This window comes from Pongo abelii, chromosome 21 (genome assembly GCF_028885655.2).
Source record: "Pongo abelii isolate AG06213 chromosome 21, NHGRI_mPonAbe1-v2.0_pri, whole genome shotgun sequence".
Taxonomy (NCBI): domain Eukaryota; kingdom Metazoa; phylum Chordata; class Mammalia; order Primates; family Hominidae; genus Pongo; species Pongo abelii.
The window spans coordinates 39,956,030-39,975,087 of NC_072006.2; the positions used below are offsets into that span (position 1 = coordinate 39,956,030).

A 19,058-nucleotide genomic window follows, 5' to 3' on the forward strand; every position below is an offset into this window, starting at 1 on the left:
GCACTCCAGCCTGGGTAACAGTGCAAGACTCCATCAAAAAAAAAAAAAAAAAAAAAGCAGCTTGTTTATACAAAGGCCCTGGAAGTCGGAACTGCAGGGAATTTGGATGTGGCAGGAGTATGGGCGGTAAGAACAGTAATAACCTGTTTCTTTTTCTTTTTCTTTTTTTTTTTTTTGTTTGTGATGCAGTCTCGCTCTGTCTCCCAGGCTGGGGTGCAGTGGTGGGATCTCGGCTCACTGTAACCTCCACCTGCCGGGTTCAAGCAATTCTCCTGCCTCAGCCTCCTGAGTAGCCAGGACTACAGGCATGCACCACCATGCCTGGCTAATTTTTTGTATTTCTAGTAGAGACAGGGTTTCACCATGTCGGCTAGGCTGGTCTTGAACTCCTGACCTCGTGATCCGCCTGCCTCTGCCTCCCAAAGTGGTGGGATTGCAGGTGTGACCATGGCACCCAGCCCCCGCCCCCCCCCCCCTTTTTTTTTTTTTTTTTTTTATACACAGTTTTGCTCTTGTTGCCCAGTCCGGACTGCAGTGGCTCGATCTCAGCTCACTGCAACCTCGGCCTCCTGGGTTCAGGCAGTTCTGCCTCAGCCTCCTGAGTAGCTGGGATTACAGGCGTCTGCCACCATGCCCAGCTAATTTTTTGTGTGTTTAGTAGAGGTGGGTTTTCACCACATTGGCCAGGCTGGTCTCGAATTCCTGACCTCAGGTGATCCGCCCGCCTCTGCCTCCCAAAATGCTAGAATTACAGGCATGAGCCACCATGCCCAGCAAGAACAGTAACAACCCTGCAAGCTTATTGTGTGCCAGGCTCTGCTAAATAACTTTTTTTTTTTTTGACGGAGTCTTGCTCTGTCATCCCGGCTGGAGTGCAATGGTGTGATCCCGGCTCACTGCAACCTCTGCCTTTTGAGTTCAAGCGATTCTCCTTCCTCAGCGTCCCCTGTAGGTGGGATTACAGGCGCATGCCACCACGCCTGGCTAATTCTTGTGTTTTTAGTAGTGACGGGATTTCACCATGTTGACGAGGCTGATCTCAAACTCCTGACCTCAGGTGATCCGCCTGCCTCAGCCTCCCAAAGTGCTGGGATTACAGGTGTGAGCCATCGGGCCTGGCCTGTGCTAAGTAACTTTTATCTTCACAACACCTATATGATGGTTTGAAGTAGGTGCTGGTGATATCCTCATTTTACAGATGGGGAGCCTGAAGCTCAGAGAGGAAATGACTTGTGCAAGTTTATCTGGAAAGTGGTGGGGCTGGGGTCCGAACTCAGGCACTCTTATTCCAGAGTTCTGGCTTATAACCACTGTGTCCCACAGCCCCTCTGCTAAAGCTTGCCTGCTTCTCTCCTTTTAAGCTCCAAAAGAGAGTTTCTTTTGGCTTGGTTATAATGGCTAACTCACTAACGGCCCAAATGCTGCACTGAGTACCTTGAATATGGTTCTGTAGGGGAGCCGCTGAACTGTTTTTTTTTTTGTTTGTTTTTGTTTTTTGAGACAGAGCCTTGCTCTGTTGCCCAGTCTGGACTGCAGTGGCGCGATCTTGGCTCACTGCAACCTCCACCTCCTGGGTTCGAGCGATTCTCCTGTCTCAGCCTCCTGAGTAGCTGGAATTACAGGCGTGTGCCACCATGCCCGGCTAATTTTTGTATTTTTAGTAGAGGCGAGATTTCACCATGTTGGCCAGGCTGGTCTTGAACTCCTGACCTTGTGATCCACCTGCCTCGGCCTCCCAAAGTGTTGAGATTACAGGCGTGAGCCACTGCGCCCGGCCTGAACTGTTTTAAAATAGAAGTCTTATGATCATACTTACATTTTAGAAATATCACTGTAGTAGCAGTGATGAAGGTTAGCAACAGTGTAATTAACTGGAGTCAGCCTTACCTCGGTTCAATTCCTTGTCTCAATACTTGGCTAGCCTTGGTATTTGGGAAACTTACTTTGTGAACCTCAGTTTTCACATCCATAAAATAGGAATAATCCTCATTACAAACCTAAGAGGTAGACACTAAATGGGCTGATATAGTTTTTATATATATGTGTATATATATATATATCAGAATAGTATATATATATCTTAGAATAGTATATACATATATATCTTAGAATATATATAATCTTAGAATAGTATGTATGTATATCTTAGAATAGTATTTGTCATAAAATAACCACTGAGAAGATGTCATCTCATGAGACAGTATTGATTTGGATCTGGGGAAGGTGTGGCTGGAGGCTTGGAGCTCTGTCAAGAGCTGTTGGAGTAATCAAGATTAGCACTGATGCAGGGCTGAACTGGGCATCCACTTGGCAATGGCCGAGACTTAGAAGCAGGTCCTACAAAATGGTGTCTGAGTGTGGGAGGTGAGAGAGGGAGAAGGAGGTAAGGAAAGTGCCCATGTTTCTGGTTTGGCACACTTGCCAATCTTGAGGCCTTATTCTTTGATGGGGACAAAAGGAGAAGGAACTTGTAAGGGTAAGATGATTAGCTCAGTGAAATTGAGTAATATGCGAAAGGTCATACAGCAGATACATTTTAGGGCCAACCCTGGCACAAACCCTTTCCATTGCTTCTGGGAAAATCCACTGATTTAATTGACTCATTCTCAGTAGTTTGGAATGAGTAAACTCAACTCCTGTTTGCTGTCTCTTTGCATTTTAATTATGGAAGGCAAAGCTTGACTCTTGGAGAAAGCATTTCAAGTATCTGGGAAGAAAGTGGGGGAAGTTTTGAGGCCTATTTTTTCTTCACTCTTTTCTTTTTTTTTGAGACAGAGTCTTGCTCTGTCGCCAGGCTGGAGTGCAGTGGCTCGATCTCAGCTCATTGCAACCTCCACCTTCTGGGCTCAAGCAATTCTCCTGCCTTAGCCTCTTGAGTAACTGGGATTGCAGGCACCTGCCACCATGCCCAGCTAATTTTTTGTATTTTTAGTAGAGGCAGGGTTTCACCATGTTGGCCAGGCTGGTCTCAAACTACTGAACTCTGGTGATCCACCCTCCTCTACCTCCCAAAGTGCTGGGATTACAGGCATGAGCCACCGTGCCTGGCCTCTTCCCTCTTTTCATTCTTGCCTTCCCTTCCTTCCTTCCTTTCTTTTTCTTCCTCCTTACCTCTTCTGCCTTTCCTCCCGCCTTCCCTACCTTGTCAAGTAAAAGGGACTAATTCCCTTTCTTCTAGTGTGACCTGGGAAGAGGTCCTACTTGAACCAGTTTGTCACTTCCCTAGGACTAAAGATATACTCTTTATGCACTTTAGTATATTGGATACTGTTTGTTAATTTTTAATAATATTGACTATAATTCTTTGTGTCTGATGTCCTTTTTGCTAGTATACCACCGTTGCCATCACCAGTACCATTTAGAGTTTGCTACGCTAAGCACTTGACATCCATTAGCTCACTTATTCTTCACAACAACCGTAGGAAATTGGGGCTGTTGATCCCATCTTATAGCTGGGAAACAGGCTCAGTGATTTTTCTTGTCGTCGCTCAGCCAACAATGCCTGGAGCCAGAATTGGTTAGAATCTGAGTCTGAAACCTGTCTGTGCACCCATCCCTAGGCACTCCCTGGCCTTCCTCCATGGCAGAACTTTGGCAAAAGGTCCCTTGGAGGCTTCTTCCTGGGAGACCCAGGTATCACTGAACCGGCTAAAATTGTTTATGCTTTCCTGGGACAGCAGCATGGGCTGCGGGAAGTCTCAACCTTCTAGGCTCAGGCTGTGTGTGGGGAAAGCTCCTTTCTACTGGAGATTCTTTGCCTCTAGTATTTCCCTTTGCTTAGAAGTCACTTCCTTTAGATCTCCTTGTTGTCACCTAGTTCTCTGCTTAGACCTCAGTTCCTTGGAGGGTCCTTTCTTTTTCTTTTTTTTTTTTGAAACAGAGTCTCGCTCTGTCACTCAGGCTGGAGTGCAGTGGCATGATCTCGGCCCACTGCAACCTCTACCTCCTGGGTTCAAGCAATTCTCCTGCCTCAGCCTCCCAAGTAGGTGGGACTACAGGTGCCCACCACCAAGCCTGGCTAATTTTTGTATTTTTAGTAGAGATGGGGTTTCACCATATTGGCCAGGGTGGTCTTGAACTCCTGACCTCAGGTGATCCACCTGCCTCGGCCTCCCAAAGTGCTGGGATTACAGGCGTGAGCCACGGCGCCCGTCTTGAGAGTCCTTTCTAACAGCCGTATCTAAAATAGTCCTTTCCATGTCGCTGGTTCACATTATTTTGTTGTTTTTCCCACAATTACTTATCTCTGTCAGAAATGATCTTTATATGCTCGTGCAGCGCAGTGGCTCATGCCTGTAATCTCAGCACTTTGGGAGGCCGAGGTTGGTGGATCACTGGAGGTCAGGAGTTCGAGACCAGCCTGGCCAACATGGCGAAACACTGTCTCTACTAAAAATACAAAAATTAGCCGGACGTGGTGGTGCACGCCTGTAATCCCAGCTACTGGGGAGGGTGAGGCAGGAGATGCTTGAACCTGGGAGGCAGAGGTTGCAGAGAGCCGAGATTGCACCTTGCACTCCAGGCTGGACGACAAGAACGGGATTCTGTCTCAAAAAAAAAAAAAAGAAAAAAGACCAGGCACGGTGGCTCACACCTGTAATCCCAGCACTTTGGGAGGCCGAGGTGGGTGGATCACCTGAGGTCGGGAGTTCGAGACCAACCTGACCAACATGGAGAAACCCCTTCTCTACTAAAAATACAAAAATTAGCCGGGCGTGGTGGCACATACCTGTAAGTCCCAGCTACCAGGAGGCTGAAGCAGGAGAATCGCTTGAACCTGGGAGATGGAGGTTGCAGTGAGCCGAGATTGTGCCACTGCACTCCAGCCTGGGCAACAAAAGCAAAACTCCGTCTCAAAAAAAAAAAAAAAAAAAAAAAAAAGAAATGACCCTTATGTGTGTGCTTATCTTGTTTCTTAGCTGCCTGCTGTCTTCCCCACTAGAGAACAGGGTCCGGGTGCCTTGTCCTCCCATTATCTATCTCCAGTACCTGGCACACAGCAGGCACTCAATGAATATTTCTTGAATGAGAGGGGCATAAAGATTTAAGCTGGTCTTTCACCTGAAGTGTCCCTCAATTTAAAGTGGTTGTATTGAGTTAAAAGGCACTGTCACCCTTTAATGGAGGTTGAATCCAAGCCTTGTGGTAAGCACCATTAGATTATCCCAAAGCCTGTTCTGTAGTTTCTGGTGGTTGGCATTTTATTCCTTGAGAGTCCCAGAGACTTTTTTCCTCGAAAGTTCCAGAGTTTATTTCCCTCTACCCCTGTCCCAGAGCTGATTCACTGAAAGGTCTTGTTCCATACCCATCTATCACTTTTAATTCTTTGTTGTACCTCTTTTCCCTGAGCACAAAGGGATTGCTGAGGGCAAGACTTCCAGTTACTATAGCGACAGTACTCTTTTTGCCTCTCCCAAAATAAAACCCAGAGCCTTTGTCAGTACAACATTAACTGTAAATGTGATATGAATTCAGAAAATGTGGGCGCGGTGGCTCACGCCTGTAATCTCAGCACTTTGAGAGGCTGAGGCGGGCAAATCACCTGAGGTCATGAGTTTGAGACCAGCCTGGCCAACATGGCAATACCCTGTCTCTACTAAAAATACAAAAATTAGCTGGGCGTGGTGGTGTGCTCCTGTAATCCCAGCTACTTGGGAGGCTGAGGCAGGAGAATCGCTTGAACCCGGGAGGAGGAGGTTGCAGTGAGCTGAGATTGCACCATTGCACTGCAGCCTGGGGACAGAGCGACACTCTGTCTTAAAAAAAAGAGAAAAATCTGCTATCATTTATTGAGTACCTACTTTTTTTTTTTTTTTTTGAGACGAGTCTCACTCTGATGCCTGGGCTAGAGTGCAGTGGCACCATCTTGGCTCACTGCAACCTTCATCTCCTGGTTCAAGCAATTCTTCTGCCTCACCCTCCTGAGTAGCTGGGATTATAGGTGTGTGCCATGACGCCTGGCTAATTTTGTATTTTTTTAGTAGAGACAGGGTTTCACCACGTTGGCCAGGCTGGTCTCGAACTCCTGACCTCAAGTGATCTGCCCACTTTGCCCTCCCAAAGTGTTGGGATTATAGATGTGAGCCACTGCGCCCAGCTGACTACCTACTTTGTGTTAGACATTTTAATAGGGGTTTTGCAGACCTTTCTCATTTAATTCTCATAGCACCCACGATAGGGGCCATTATCCCCATATCATAAGTGAAGAAAGAGCGCTCAACAATGTAGCTTGTAAATAAACTTGGGGTAAGAATCTGAACTCAGGAGCTACTGGGCTGAGGTTCGATTGCTGGCTCAGCTCCTTACTATGTGAGTGTCCTTAACTTTCTTTTTCCTCATCTTTATAATGGGGATTAATATAGTACTTCTGTGATTTTTGTAAGGATTAAATTAGTTAATATATGTAAGGTTAATTATTATAAATTTTTTTTTTGAGACAGTCTAACTCTGTCGCCCAGGCTGGAGTGCAGTCGTGCGATCTCAGCTCACTGCAGCCTCCACCTCCAGAGTTTAAGTGATTGCTCTGCCTCAGCCTCCTGAGTAGCTGGGACTACAGGCGCGCACCACCATGCCCAGCTAATTTTTGTATTTTTTAGTGGAGACGGGGTTTCACTATGTTTACCTGGATGGTCTCGATCTCTTGACCTCATGATCCGCCTGCCTTGGCCTCCCAAAGTGCTGGGATTGCAGGCATGAGCCACCGCGCCTGGACTATAAATTTTTTTTTATGTGGGTTTTGTTAGTTTGCATAAGGATATTTTACATCTACTCTCTTTTTGTAAGGTTAGTTTATATCTTTATCATAGTAGTAGCTTAATAGCATTCTTTATTTAATTTATTACATATTTGTTGAGTTTATAATGTAGTCCTACTGTATTGAATTTTGATTAAATATTCTCTTGTTTTTTAATGGATGAACTACATCCAGTTTGCCCAGAATCTTATGTAAAGAGCTATTGGTTTTTCTCATTTTCACAAATGATTTATTTTTATCCTGGACTGTATTCTTCAGCTTGAAATGGCTGAGTCCAAGAGTATAAGCAGTCCCACAGCTTGTTCTTTGCTTCTAGATTAAGGTATAAAAAGATGGCCATGGTCAGGACCCCAGGAGGTGTTCTAGTGTACCTGTTTCCCCGCAGCTGGACCAGTGTTAGGTTTTGTCTTTTCTAAAAAATTAAGTATTTCTGCTTGTTATATAATGGTGTGATAATTTTGACACAACATTTGAAAAGCATCCAGTTGCTTTATCTTCCTGTATTCAAGTTATGTTTATATCTAAAGATATGAATATAAGCACAGCAACGACTTTGGTCAGAGAAAGAGGAAGGACCTTTGAGAAGTACTTTGTCTACTTCTGTGGATATCCTGTTACTTTTGATAAGAGGGATTTCTCCTGCGTCGGAGGACCTTGAAATTGGCTAGCACCTCTGCATGTCAGTTTCCTCCCTGTAACTTAATTTTACTTGTATATCATGGTAACATTATATTAGTCCTAATTATGTCATCTGGCAGTTGTGAAGATCCAGTAAATAGTAAAATAGTGTAAGAATTAAATTCTTGCATTTAAAAAATTTGCAGGTTTTTTTTTTTGATTTTTTGTAGAGATGAGATTTCACCAAGTTGCCCAGGCTGGTCTTGAACTCCTAGACTCAAGCTACCTGCCCCTTGGCCTTCCCAAATGCTGGGATTACAGGCATGGGCCTATACTCAGCCTCCCAAAATGCTGGGATTATAGGCATGAGCCAGTGCACCTGGCCAAAAATTTGCATATTTAAATAACATTTAAAAAAATATGGGCCGGGCGTAGTGGCTCATGCCTGTAATCCCAGCACTTTGGGAGGCCAAGGTGGGTGGATCATTTGAGGTCAGGAATTCAAGACCAGTCTGGCCAACATGGTGAAACTCTGTCTCTACTAAAAATACCAAAATTAGCTGGGCAGTAGTGGCATATGCCTGTAATCACAGCTACTCAGGAGACTGAGGCAGGAGAATTGCTTGAGCCTAGGAGGCGGAGGTTACAGTGAGCTGAGATCGTGCCACTGCACTCCAGTCTGGGCGACAGAGTGAGACCCTGTCTCAAAAAAAAAAAAAAAAAGAAAAAAAATGAAGAAACATAAAGAAGCAACCCCACCACCAGAATAAAATAAAATTTTACCATCTAGATAATTCCTGCTGACAATTACTTCTTTGGTGGTTTTTTTGTTTTTGTTTTTTGTTTTGTTTTTTGTTTTTTTGTTTTTGAGATGGAATATTGCTCTGTCACCCAGACTGATTTGCAGTGGCACGATGTCAGCTCACTGCAACCTCCGCCTCCCAGGTTCAAGTGATTCTCCTGCCTCAGCCTCCTGAGTAGCTGGGATTACAGGTGCCCACCACCACGCCCAGCTAATTTTTGTAATTTTAGTAGAGATAGGGTTTCACCATGTTGCCCTGGCTGGTCTCGAACACCTGACCTCAGGTGATCCACCTGCCTCAGCCTCCCAAAGTGCTGGGATTACAGGTGTGAGCCACCACACCTGGCCTTTTTTTTTTTTTTTGAGACAGGTCTGGCTCTGTTGCCCAGGCTAGAGTGCTGTGGTGCAATCTCCGCTCACTGCGACCTGTTCCTCCTGGGCTCAAACCATCCTCCTACCTCAGCCTCCCAAGTAGTTGGGACTACAGACACGCACTGCCATGCCCGGCTAATTTTTTTGTATTTTTTGTAGAGATGGGATTTCACCATGTTGTCTAGGCTGATCTTGAACTCCTGAGCTCAAGCAATCCACCTACCATAGCCTCCCAAAGTGCTGGGATTACAGGCGTTAGCTACTGTGCCTGGCCCATGGTTCCTTTTAATAGCTATAGTGGCATGATTGTAGCTTATTGCAGCCTCAAACTCCTGGTCTCAAGCAATCCCACCTCAGCCTCCCGAGTGGCTGAGACACAATCCTCTTTTGATGTACGTTTTGGTTGCAGAAATTGCAAAGCTCTATTGATCGTTGTTACAGATAATTTGATAGGCTTTGAGAGTATGTCTTCATTATAAGTTACTGGCTGTGGGATTGTTGGGTAGAGAGTATGTTTTTGTAGATGGTGCCAAATTGCCTCTAGCAAGCTTTTCTAGTTTATGCTTTTGGTAGAAGCATTTGAGCATGGTCTCTTCTCCTCATCCATGCTAACACTACCTTTAAATTTTTGCCAAATTTGAGAAGTGAAAATTTGTTATTTTAATTTGCATTTTCTTTAATTTAGGGTGATGTTATGTGTATATATTATCACATGTTCATTAGACCTTTGTATCTGTACTCGACCTCCAAATCTGCCAGTTCTTACAGTTTGCTCGTTTTTTGGTTTTTTTTTTTTTGAGACGGAGTCTTGCTCTTGTTGCCCAGGCTGGAGGGCAATGACACAATCTCAGCTCACCGCAACCTCCGCCTCCCAGGTTCAAGTGATTCTCCTGCCTCAGCCTCCCAAGTAGCTGGGATTACAGGCGTGCGCCACCACGCCTGGCTAATTTTATATTTTTAGTAAAGATGGGGTTTCTCCATGTTGGTCAGGCTGGTCTTGAACTCCCGACCTCAGGTGATCCATCCGCCTTGGCCTCCCAAATTGCCGGGATTACAGGCGTGAGCCATTGCGCCTGGCCCACTTTGGGCATTTTAAAGTAAGTCGTGGCCAGACGCGGTGGTTCACGCCCATAATCCCAGCACTTTGAGCGGCCGAGGCGGGTGGATCACCTGAGGTCGGGAGTTCAAGACCAGCCTGACCAACATGGAGAAACCCCATCTCTACTAAAAATACCAAATTAGTTGGATGTGGTGGTGCACGCCTGTAATCCCAGCTACTCGGGAGGCTGAGGCAGGAGAATTGCTTGAACCTGGGAGGCGGAGGTTGCAGTGAGCTGAGATCATGCCATTGCACTCCAGCCTGGGCGACAGAGCGAGACTTCATCTCAAAAAAAAAAAAGAGTAAGTTGTTTGACTTTTTTGTCCTTGGTTTGTATGTACTCTTTGTTAATAATGGAAGTTAGCTCTTTGTCATGTGGGTTGCAGTTATTTTCTCCCAGTTTGTTGTTTGTGAAAGTGCCCTTTAAACTGTGCTGCACAGTGTGCATTTCAAGCTTTCATTGTCATTCATGCAGGGGACGTTGACGAATACTGTATTTAAGGAAATAAACTAGGCCCTGTGTCTCCTGTGTAGCAGCGAGTTCCCATTGTAGGGAAATTTGAATGTAAAGGAGTAATTTGAAATCCTGCCAAGGTCTTTTAAAATGGAATCCTATGTGAATACAGATTGCATGAGTTTTTTAAATTCTCTCCATGTCCATATTGAACATGTTCCCTTTTCCTCTTTTTCTGGAAGCTGGTGATTTTTGGAAGAAAAAGCCAAGGCCCTGAAGAAAAGTTAAAAGCTACAGAATCTTTAGCCTTATTGCATCTTCAGAAAAATTGTGTTTAAAACTAAATGAAAGAAGTAGAAATGTACTACTTATGTATTTTTTTTGAAATCCCTGCTTCTGTATTGAACTCTTTTTTATTCTTTAGTAGATGTTGTCAATTTAAATAGATACTTTCAGATGATTTCCCCTCTGCCCCTCCCCTCACCCTTTGCTAGAGCTCATTCGTGTCTTCTCAGTGTTTGCGTTTGTCTTGCTGGGTGGACTAGAGCTGGGACTGAGTTGGATTCCTAATTTTCAGCATTTCCAGCATAGTGACTTACTGATAACACTTGTTAGTGGTTTGTTGGGTGAATTAATGTGAATTTAAAAACAAACTGCCACCTCAGAGAGGTGGAGGGGAAATTGGTAATGGAATGGGAATGCCAGATTAGTTTTGTGTTCTGTGTGATATCAGAGAGTGAAACTTCAAACAGGTGGATCAGAGTTACAGTGAAACATGTTTTAGTTCATATGTAGCAAGAATTCTGAGGATTCAGCCTCAAGAGGAATTGGTTTTCTTGAGCTTTTGGGAATAATTTGCTCATCTTCATTCATTCACTGCCTTGCTCCCTCACTCCTGCATTTTAATGGAAGGCCTCCTGGGGTGCCTGGGGGAAAGTAAGGTAGAAACAATTAATTCAGAAGTCAGGCCAACCTGGGCTTTTGTGCTGGGGCCTGTCACTTAGCACCTGAACTTTAACCAAGTTACTTTAAGCCTAATTTCCTTATCTGTGATAACATAGTTATTAACAGCTATTAACTATGTAGTTCTTACTTTGTGCCAGTCCTGAGCTCTTTAAATGGATTATATATTTTAATCCTCACATCCACTGCCTGGAGATAGATGTTATTATTATCACCATCCCTATTTTACAGAGAGGAAAATAATTTACACAAATTCATTCGGCTAATAAGGGGTTAAATAATTTTATAAATTCATTCAGTTAATGATGAGTGGGGCTGGGGATTCAAGGCCAAGCATTTAACCCCATTACATTAAACTCCGTTACTTTGGTAAAAGAAGACTGTCAGGCTACATAGAGCCTGACAAATAATAGCAGCTCAGTGAGTGTTAAGTTTCATCCTCCCTTTCTTGTTGGGCATCACCTTTTTATATAATCTGGGAGGGGAAATTAATAATCAGAATATTACTTGGTATGAATGAAGTCAGAGAACAAGGTAATTTGACGTGGTATTGGTCGGGCGCGGTGGCTCACACTTGTAATCCCAGCACTTTGGGAGACCGAGGTGGGTGGATCACGAGGTCAGGAGATCGAGACCATCCTGGCTAACATAGTGAAACCCTGTCTCTACTAAAAAATACAAAAAAAAAAAAAAAAAAAAAAAATTGACGTGGTATTTCAGGCAAGCCAAAATGAAGACCTTTCTACTGATTGGATTATACCTGTATGTTAGATTTTTTTTTTTTTCAGAGTCTTGCTCTGTCACCCCGGTAGGAGTGCAGTGGCATGATCTCAGCTTACTGAAACCCCCACCTCCTGGGTTCAAGCAATTCTCATGCCTCAGCTTCCTGAGTATCTGGGATTACAGGCGTGCACCACCATGCCGGGCTAATTTTTGTAATTTTAGTAAAGACAGGATTTTACCACGTTGGCCAGGCTGGTCTGGAACTCCTGACTTCGAGGGATCAGCCACCTCGGCCTCCCAAAGTGTTGTGATTACTGGCGTGAGCTACCGCGCCCGGCCATGTGTATGTCAGATTTGATATCTCATTTTCTTAGGGAATGTTTGGTAAAGGCTGTCAAACCTCTGACACTTCCTTTCCTAGGGTCCAAATAGTTAGAACACTCCTGCCAACACAGCTTTTCAGTTTATGAAGTTTCAGCTTCCTTAATTACAGCTGTCAACCATTTCTGCCTCGGTTTGCTTTGCTTTATGTGTTTCCCAATATCAGCCCTTCGGAATTTTTTTTTTTTTTTTTTTTTTTAAGATGGAGTCTCTCTCTGTTGCCAGGCTGGAATGCAGTGGCATGATCTCGGCTCACTGCAACCTCTGCCTCCCAGGTTCAAGCGATTTTCTTGCCTCAGCCTCCTGAGTAGCTGGGACTACAGGCACGTGCCACCACGCCCAGCTAATTTTTGTATTTTTAGTAGAGATGGGGTTTCACCATGTTGGCTAGGATTGTCTCGATCTCTTGACCTTGTGATCCTCCCACCTCGACCTCCCAAAGTGCTGGGACTACAGGCATGAGCCACTGCGCCCAGCCTGGAATGGGTTGTTTAATAGATAGCTTATTGTCCTTCACATGTATAATCCTTTACATTATACACTTATGAAAAATTTTCACTTTGAAAAACTAAAATTTAGGAAAGTAGTTAAGAAGAAAGGAACAATCACCAATAACCTATAACTTATTTTTTTCTTCCTGTCTTTACAAAAAGAATCAGTGGCTGGGTACCATGGCTAATGCCTCTAATTCCAGCACTTTGGGAGGCTGAGTCAGGAGGATCACTTGAACCTGGGAGTTTGAGACCAGCCCAAACAAACATAGCAAGACCCTGTCTCTACCAAAGAACAAATTAGCTGGGTGTGGTGGCTTGCACCTGTAGTCGCAGGTGCTTGGGAGGCTGAGTAAGGAGGATCACATGAGCCCAGGAAGTCGAGGCTACAGTGATCCAGGTTTGAGCCACTGTAGACCAGCCTGAGTGACAGAGTGAGCAAGACCTTGTCTCCAAAAAAAAAAATTCATACAAGTTTTTTTCTTTTCTTTTCTTTTTTTTTTTTTTTTCCTTTTTTTTTGAGACAGAGTTTCACTCTTGTTGCCCAGGCTAGAATGTAATGGTGCAATCTGGGCTCACTGGAACCTCCACCTCCTGGGTTCAAGTGATTCTCCTGCCTTAGCCTCCCAAGTAGCTGGAATTACAGGCATGTGCCACCATGCCTGGCTAATTTTGTATTTTTAGTAGAGACGGGGTTTCTCCATGTTGGTTAGGCTGGTCTCAAACTCCTGACCTCAGGTGATCCAGCAGCGTTGGCCTCCCAAAGTTCTGGGATTATAGGCATGAGTCACCATGCTTGGCCTTTTTTTTTTTTTTTTTTTTTTTTTAAAGAGACAGGTTCTTGCTCTGTCACTCAGGCTGGAGTACAGTGGCACAATCATAGCTCACTGCAGTCTCGACCTCCTGGGCTCAAGCGATCCTCCTGCCTCAGCCTTTTCAGTAGCTGTGATTATAAGCCTGAGCCACCTCATCTGGCTGTGTATGAGTTTTAATGTGAGCTCCATGTGGTACAGTTTTGCATCCTGCCTTTTTATGTAATATATTGCAAGCAAATTCTTCATAAAATGTGCTGCTATTAAACATTAGATATGAGTACTCACTTCTGTGATTTTTTTCCATATTCATTTATTGCAAAGAAAGTGTTCTGGTAGGAGGCAGGCATTGCTCTGGCAGTGCTCTGGCATCGCTTGGGCAGTGTAGGCTGTCAAGAGCCGAAGTATAGGGCTGGATGCAGTGGCTCGTGCCTGTAATCCCGTAATCCCAGCACTTTGGGAGGCCCAGGCGGGAGGATTGCTTGAACCCAGGAGTTTGAGACCAGCCTAGGAACATAGATGCTCTCTCTGCAAAAAAAAAGAAAAAGCTGGGTGTGCTGATGCATGCCTGTGATTCCAGCTACTCAGGAGGCTGAGGCAGGAGTATTGCTTGAGCCCAGGAGTTTGAGGCTGCAGTGAGCTATGGTAGCGCCACTGCATTCCAGCCTGGACAACAGAATGGGACCCTGTCTAAAAAAAATTTTAAAAAGTCCAGAGTTTAGTGGGAGGAAGGAGTTAGGCTGGGGTAAGTCTGCTGTAAGGAAGTGGTCTGTTCAAGTGCCCTTAGAGCTCAGAGTGGCTACATGTCCATCAGAACCACCACTAGCTCCTCTGATAGCATTTAGGACTCTGCAGATTAATAGATTAATTACCTCAGTGATCACAAGAAGTGTTCTTTTTTTTTTCTTTTTCGAGACAGAGTCTTGCTCTGTCACCCAGGCTGCAGTGCAGTGCTGTGATCTTGGCTTACTGCAACCTCTGCCTCCCAGGTTCAAGCTATTCTCATGCCTCAGCCTCCCAAGTAGCTGGGATTACAGGTGCCTGCCACTGCGCCCAGCTAATTTTGTATTTTTAGTAGAGATAGGGTTTCACCATGTTGGCCAGGCTGGTCTCGAACTCCTGGCCTTGTGATCCGCCTGCCTCGGCCTCCCAAAGTGTTGGGATTACAGGCTTGAGTCACCGCACCCGGCGGGAAGTGTTCTTTTATGGGGGCCACTTTTCTTGTAAATGGCCTAATCCAGTACACCTTTTTTTCCATCAAAAGGAAATTGGCTTTACTGTTTGGTTCTGATCATAAACATAAATTTTATTCATTGCAGCACAGGTACACAAGACAGGATTGAGAAAGGAGAGATTCAAATTGTGACTTCAGATTCAAAGGCAATTAAAGGAATTAAACGAGAATATTTTTACTGTTTTATTGTTCTATGATAAAAAAAGAAAATCTGGGTAAAACTTACAGGAAAATACAAATGATCAGAATGGACTCAAGAAGTAGGAAATATAGCTGGGTGTGGTGGCAGACGCCTGTAATCCCAGCTACCTGGGAGGCTGAGGCAGGAGAATCACTTGAACCTGAGAAACAGAGGTTGCAGTGAGCCGAGATCATGCCATTGCACTCCAGCCTGGGCGACAAGAGCGAGACTCCTTTTCAAAAAACAAACCAACAAACAAAAAAAGAAGTAGGAAATATACATAGATCAAAGAAAGTATAAACAATTTTGGGTGCAGTGGTTCACGCCTGTAATACCAGCACTTTGGGAGGTTGACGTGGGCAGATGACTTGAGGTCAGGTGTTTGATACCAGCCTGGCCAACATGGTGAAACCCAATCTCTACTCAAAATACAAAAATTAGCTGGGTGTGATGGCGCGCGCCTGTAGTCCCAGCTACTCAGGAGGCCTAGGCTCCAGAATTGCTTGAACCTGGGAGGTGGAGGATACAGTGAGCTGAGATGGCACCACTGCACTCAGCCTGGGTGACAGAGTATGACTCTGTCTCAAAAAAAAAAAAAAATAACAAAATATAAACAGACCTTGTACAGCCTTCCAAAAGTAGCACCAAGTATTAGTATCTCAGCTTTTGTTTGCTTCGTTTTTAATTTTGTTTTTAAGAGACAAGGGTTTGCTATGTTTCCCAGGCTGATCTTGAACTCCTGGGCTCAAAGAAACAACCTGGCTCTGCCTTCCAAGTAGCTGGGACTATAGGCATACATTACTGTGCCTGGCATTTGTTTGCTTCCTTTGTAACTCTTTAAATTTCATTGCAATTACAGTTTGCAGTTATTTATCAGTTTACTGGCTAAATTTTTGTGTTTCCCCGGTAGACTGAAGGGTTCTTGAGGGCAGGAACTGTGTCTCTTTTGGTCTTGACTGTTTCCTTAAATAGTCGCTGAGCAAATATTTGTTGAATAATGCATCAGCAGATGACTGAATTTAACTGCGAAAGCAGTTGTTTTTTTTGTAGTTCTGAGGGGTGGCCCTTGTAGGTGAGTCTTTGGTAAGCAGTGTTGAGGGAGGGTCTTCTCAGTTCCAGAAACCACAGGAAGCTGCACGATGGAGGGGTAGGAACCAGTGGAAGGCACACCTGTGTTAGAATGAGGACACCAACAGGGTTTCATGGAGCTTTGTGTTTTGAATAATGCCTGTTTGTTTTTTATGTGTAGTGAATGATGCTACACTCTGGGCGGACTTTGCCTAAGTTTCATAAATATTTAATTGGCTTTTTCAGGAGAATAAAGGCAGCCCCGTTGATGACTGAAAATGACAAAGCATCCACCTAACAGACGAGGAATCAGCTTTGAAGTGGGAGCCCAGTTGGAAGCCCGGGACCGTTTAAAAAACTGGTACTTTTACATTTTTCTGTTAATTAAAGCCCTTCAGTAAAGGATTTTTGCCAGCACTGATAGAGTGGTAGCTTAGGCTTTTTTTGTGGTGTTTTTCTACTCCCTGACTCTTGGAAGATGGGAGGAAACATCAGTCTTTTCTCTTTGGTGCAGGGATCCCAGTGTCAGGGTGACTGTCCTGTAACCCCCTGTACATATTTGTTTCCCCCTTTTGCCTGTTCATCTGAAAGAGTTCTGGGAAAAAGAAGCAGGAATGGCTACAGGGAAGGGAAGAGTTAATAGTGGCAGCTCTCTTGCTCTTGGCTGCCTGTCTGAAAAAAGAGGAAAGATCAGGGATGGAAAAGTGAAGACAAAGGGGTTCGATTGGAGCAGCTCATGTGTTGTGAACACCCCATCCTGTTTTCTGGGCATGATGTTGTATGTTGAAATACAGTCATCACATAAGGGCACACTGTCAGGGTGATTAGGTTCAGAAGCTGAGGGGTTATAGTCCCCACTGTGTCATTGACTTGTGACCTCTGGCTGGTAATTAGCTGCTTTGTGCATTAGCTTATCTATAAATGTAGGTATTGGTAATATTGACCTCATAGGGTTATTCTGAGAATCAAATGATAGAATATGTAGGGAAAGACCTTATAGACTGTGAAGTGATTGTTGTGGTTGAGGGCATCCTAGAATTTGGTCATTTGTTGGTGCTTAAGGTGAGGGTGGGGTTTTCAGAACTTATACCTCTTTAAGTGTTTTTGTTTTTTTTTTTTTAGACAGAGACTCGCTCTGTCACCCAGGCAGATCTTGGCTCACTGCAACCTCTGCCTCCCAGGTTCAAGCAGTTCTCGTGCCTCAGCCTCCTGAGTAGCTGGTATTGCAGAAGTGTGCCACCATGCCTGGCTAATTCCTTTTTGAGTTAAAGAAGGAAGAGTTTAACCCTTTTTGAGATTCTTTCAAAATAGATTGATCAGCTCTTCAGGTGTAGGAAGATAAGACAGGAGAAGAGAGGCATGGAAGCAGTTGGTACAGAAAACTGTCTTTGCTATTAGAATTAGGTACACTTGGCTGGGCGCGGTGGCTCACGCCTGTAATCCCAGCACTTTGGGAAGCCGAGATGGGTGGATCACCTGAGGTCTGGAGTTTGAGACCAGCCTGGCTAAAGTGGCGAAACCCCGTCTCTACTAAAAATACAAAAAATTAGCCGGGCATGGTGGTGCATGCCTGTAATCCCAGCTTCTCGGGAGGCTGAGCCAGGAGAATTGCTTGAACCCGGGAGGCGGAGGTTGCAGTGAGCTGAGATTGCGCCACTGCACTCCAGCCTGGGCAACAGAGCGAGACTCGGTCTGGAAAAAAAAAAAAAAAAAAAAGAATTAGGTACACTTGGCCAGTCGTGGTGGCTCACGCCTATAATCCCAGCACTTTGGGAGGCTGAGGTGGGCGGATCATGAGGTCAGGAGTTCAAGACCAGCCTGGCCAACGTAGTGAAACCCTGTCTTTACTAAAAATATAAAAATTAGCTGGGCATGGTGCTGCACGCATGTAGTCCTAGCTACTTAGGAGGCTGAGGCAGGAGGATCACTTGAACCTTGGAGGTAGAGGCTGCAGTGAGCCAAGATCGCACCACTGCGCTCCAGCCTGGGTGACTGAGCGAGACTCCGTCTCGGAAAAAAAAAAAAGAAAAAATAATTAGGTAATTAGGTACACTTTCAACACAGTTGTTTTTGGGCTATTTTTTTTTTTTTGGAGACGAGTCTTACTCTTTCATTCAGGCTGGAATGTAGTGGCGTGATCTCGGCTCACTGCAGTCTTCGCCTCCTGGGTTCAAGCGATTCCTCTGCCTCAGCCTTCTGAGTAGCTGAGATTACAGGCATGCACCACGACGCCCGGCCAATTTTTTGTATTTTTAGTAGAGACGGGGTTTATTTACCATGTTGGCCAGGCTAGGCTCCAACTCCTGACCTCAGATGATCTGCCTGCCTTGGCCTCCCGAAGTGCTGGGATTACAGGCATGAGCCACCAAGCCCGCCTGTTTTTGGGCTATTTGCATTATCTATAATTAGTTCCTTTTTTGGTTTCAGTATATATATATATGTGTGTGTGTGTGTATATATATGTGTAATATACTGTGTGTATGTATATATATGTTATATATTGTATGTATATATATATTATATAAGTAGTATCATACAACTTGTTTTTTTCTGTGTCTTTGTTTTTTATATTCAATATGTTTTTGTGATTTACCCATACTTAACTCTGCACCCACCTCGCCCACCCCTGAGATAGGGTCTTACTCTATTGCTCAGGCTGGAGTGTAATGGCTCAATCATAGTTCACTGTGGCCTCCAACTCCTGGGCTCAAGTGATCCTCCTGCCTTAGCCCTCCATGTATCTGGGACTACATCTTAACTTCTGTATAGAGGTTTATTGTATGAATATACCACATTTTGTTTATCTAGTCCCCTACTAATGGACGTTTGTTTATTTATTTATGATCGAGTCTAGCTCTGTCACCCAGACTGGAGTGTGGTGGCACAATCTTGGCTCATTGCAACATCCGCCTCCTGGGTTCAAGCAGTTCTCCTGCCTCAGCCTCCTGAGTAGCTGGGATTACAGGTGCCCACCACCTTGCCCGGCTAATTTATGGTGTTTTTTTTTTTTTTGAGATGCAGTCTTGCTCAGTCACCCAGGCTGGAGTGCAGTGGCTTGATCTCTGCTCACTGCAAGCTCCGCCTCCTGGGTTCACGCCATTCTCCT

General features: G+C 44.7%; 1 protein-coding gene across 4 annotated transcripts in view; it reads left to right on the top strand.

The window, feature by feature from the left end:
* Window positions 1–19,058, top strand: part of PHF20 (PHD finger protein 20) — a 181,864-nt gene that overhangs the window by 17,008 nt on the left and 145,798 nt on the right. For all 4 annotated transcript variants that reach the window (XM_063720639.1, XM_063720641.1, XM_063720640.1 and 1 more), the window contains exon 2: window positions 16,199–16,313. In XM_063720639.1, coding sequence (XP_063576709.1) covers window positions 16,231–16,313 — 83 coding nt within the window. In that variant the 5' untranslated portion in view covers window positions 16,199–16,230. The remainder of the gene's footprint in view (window positions 1–16,198; window positions 16,314–19,058) is intronic.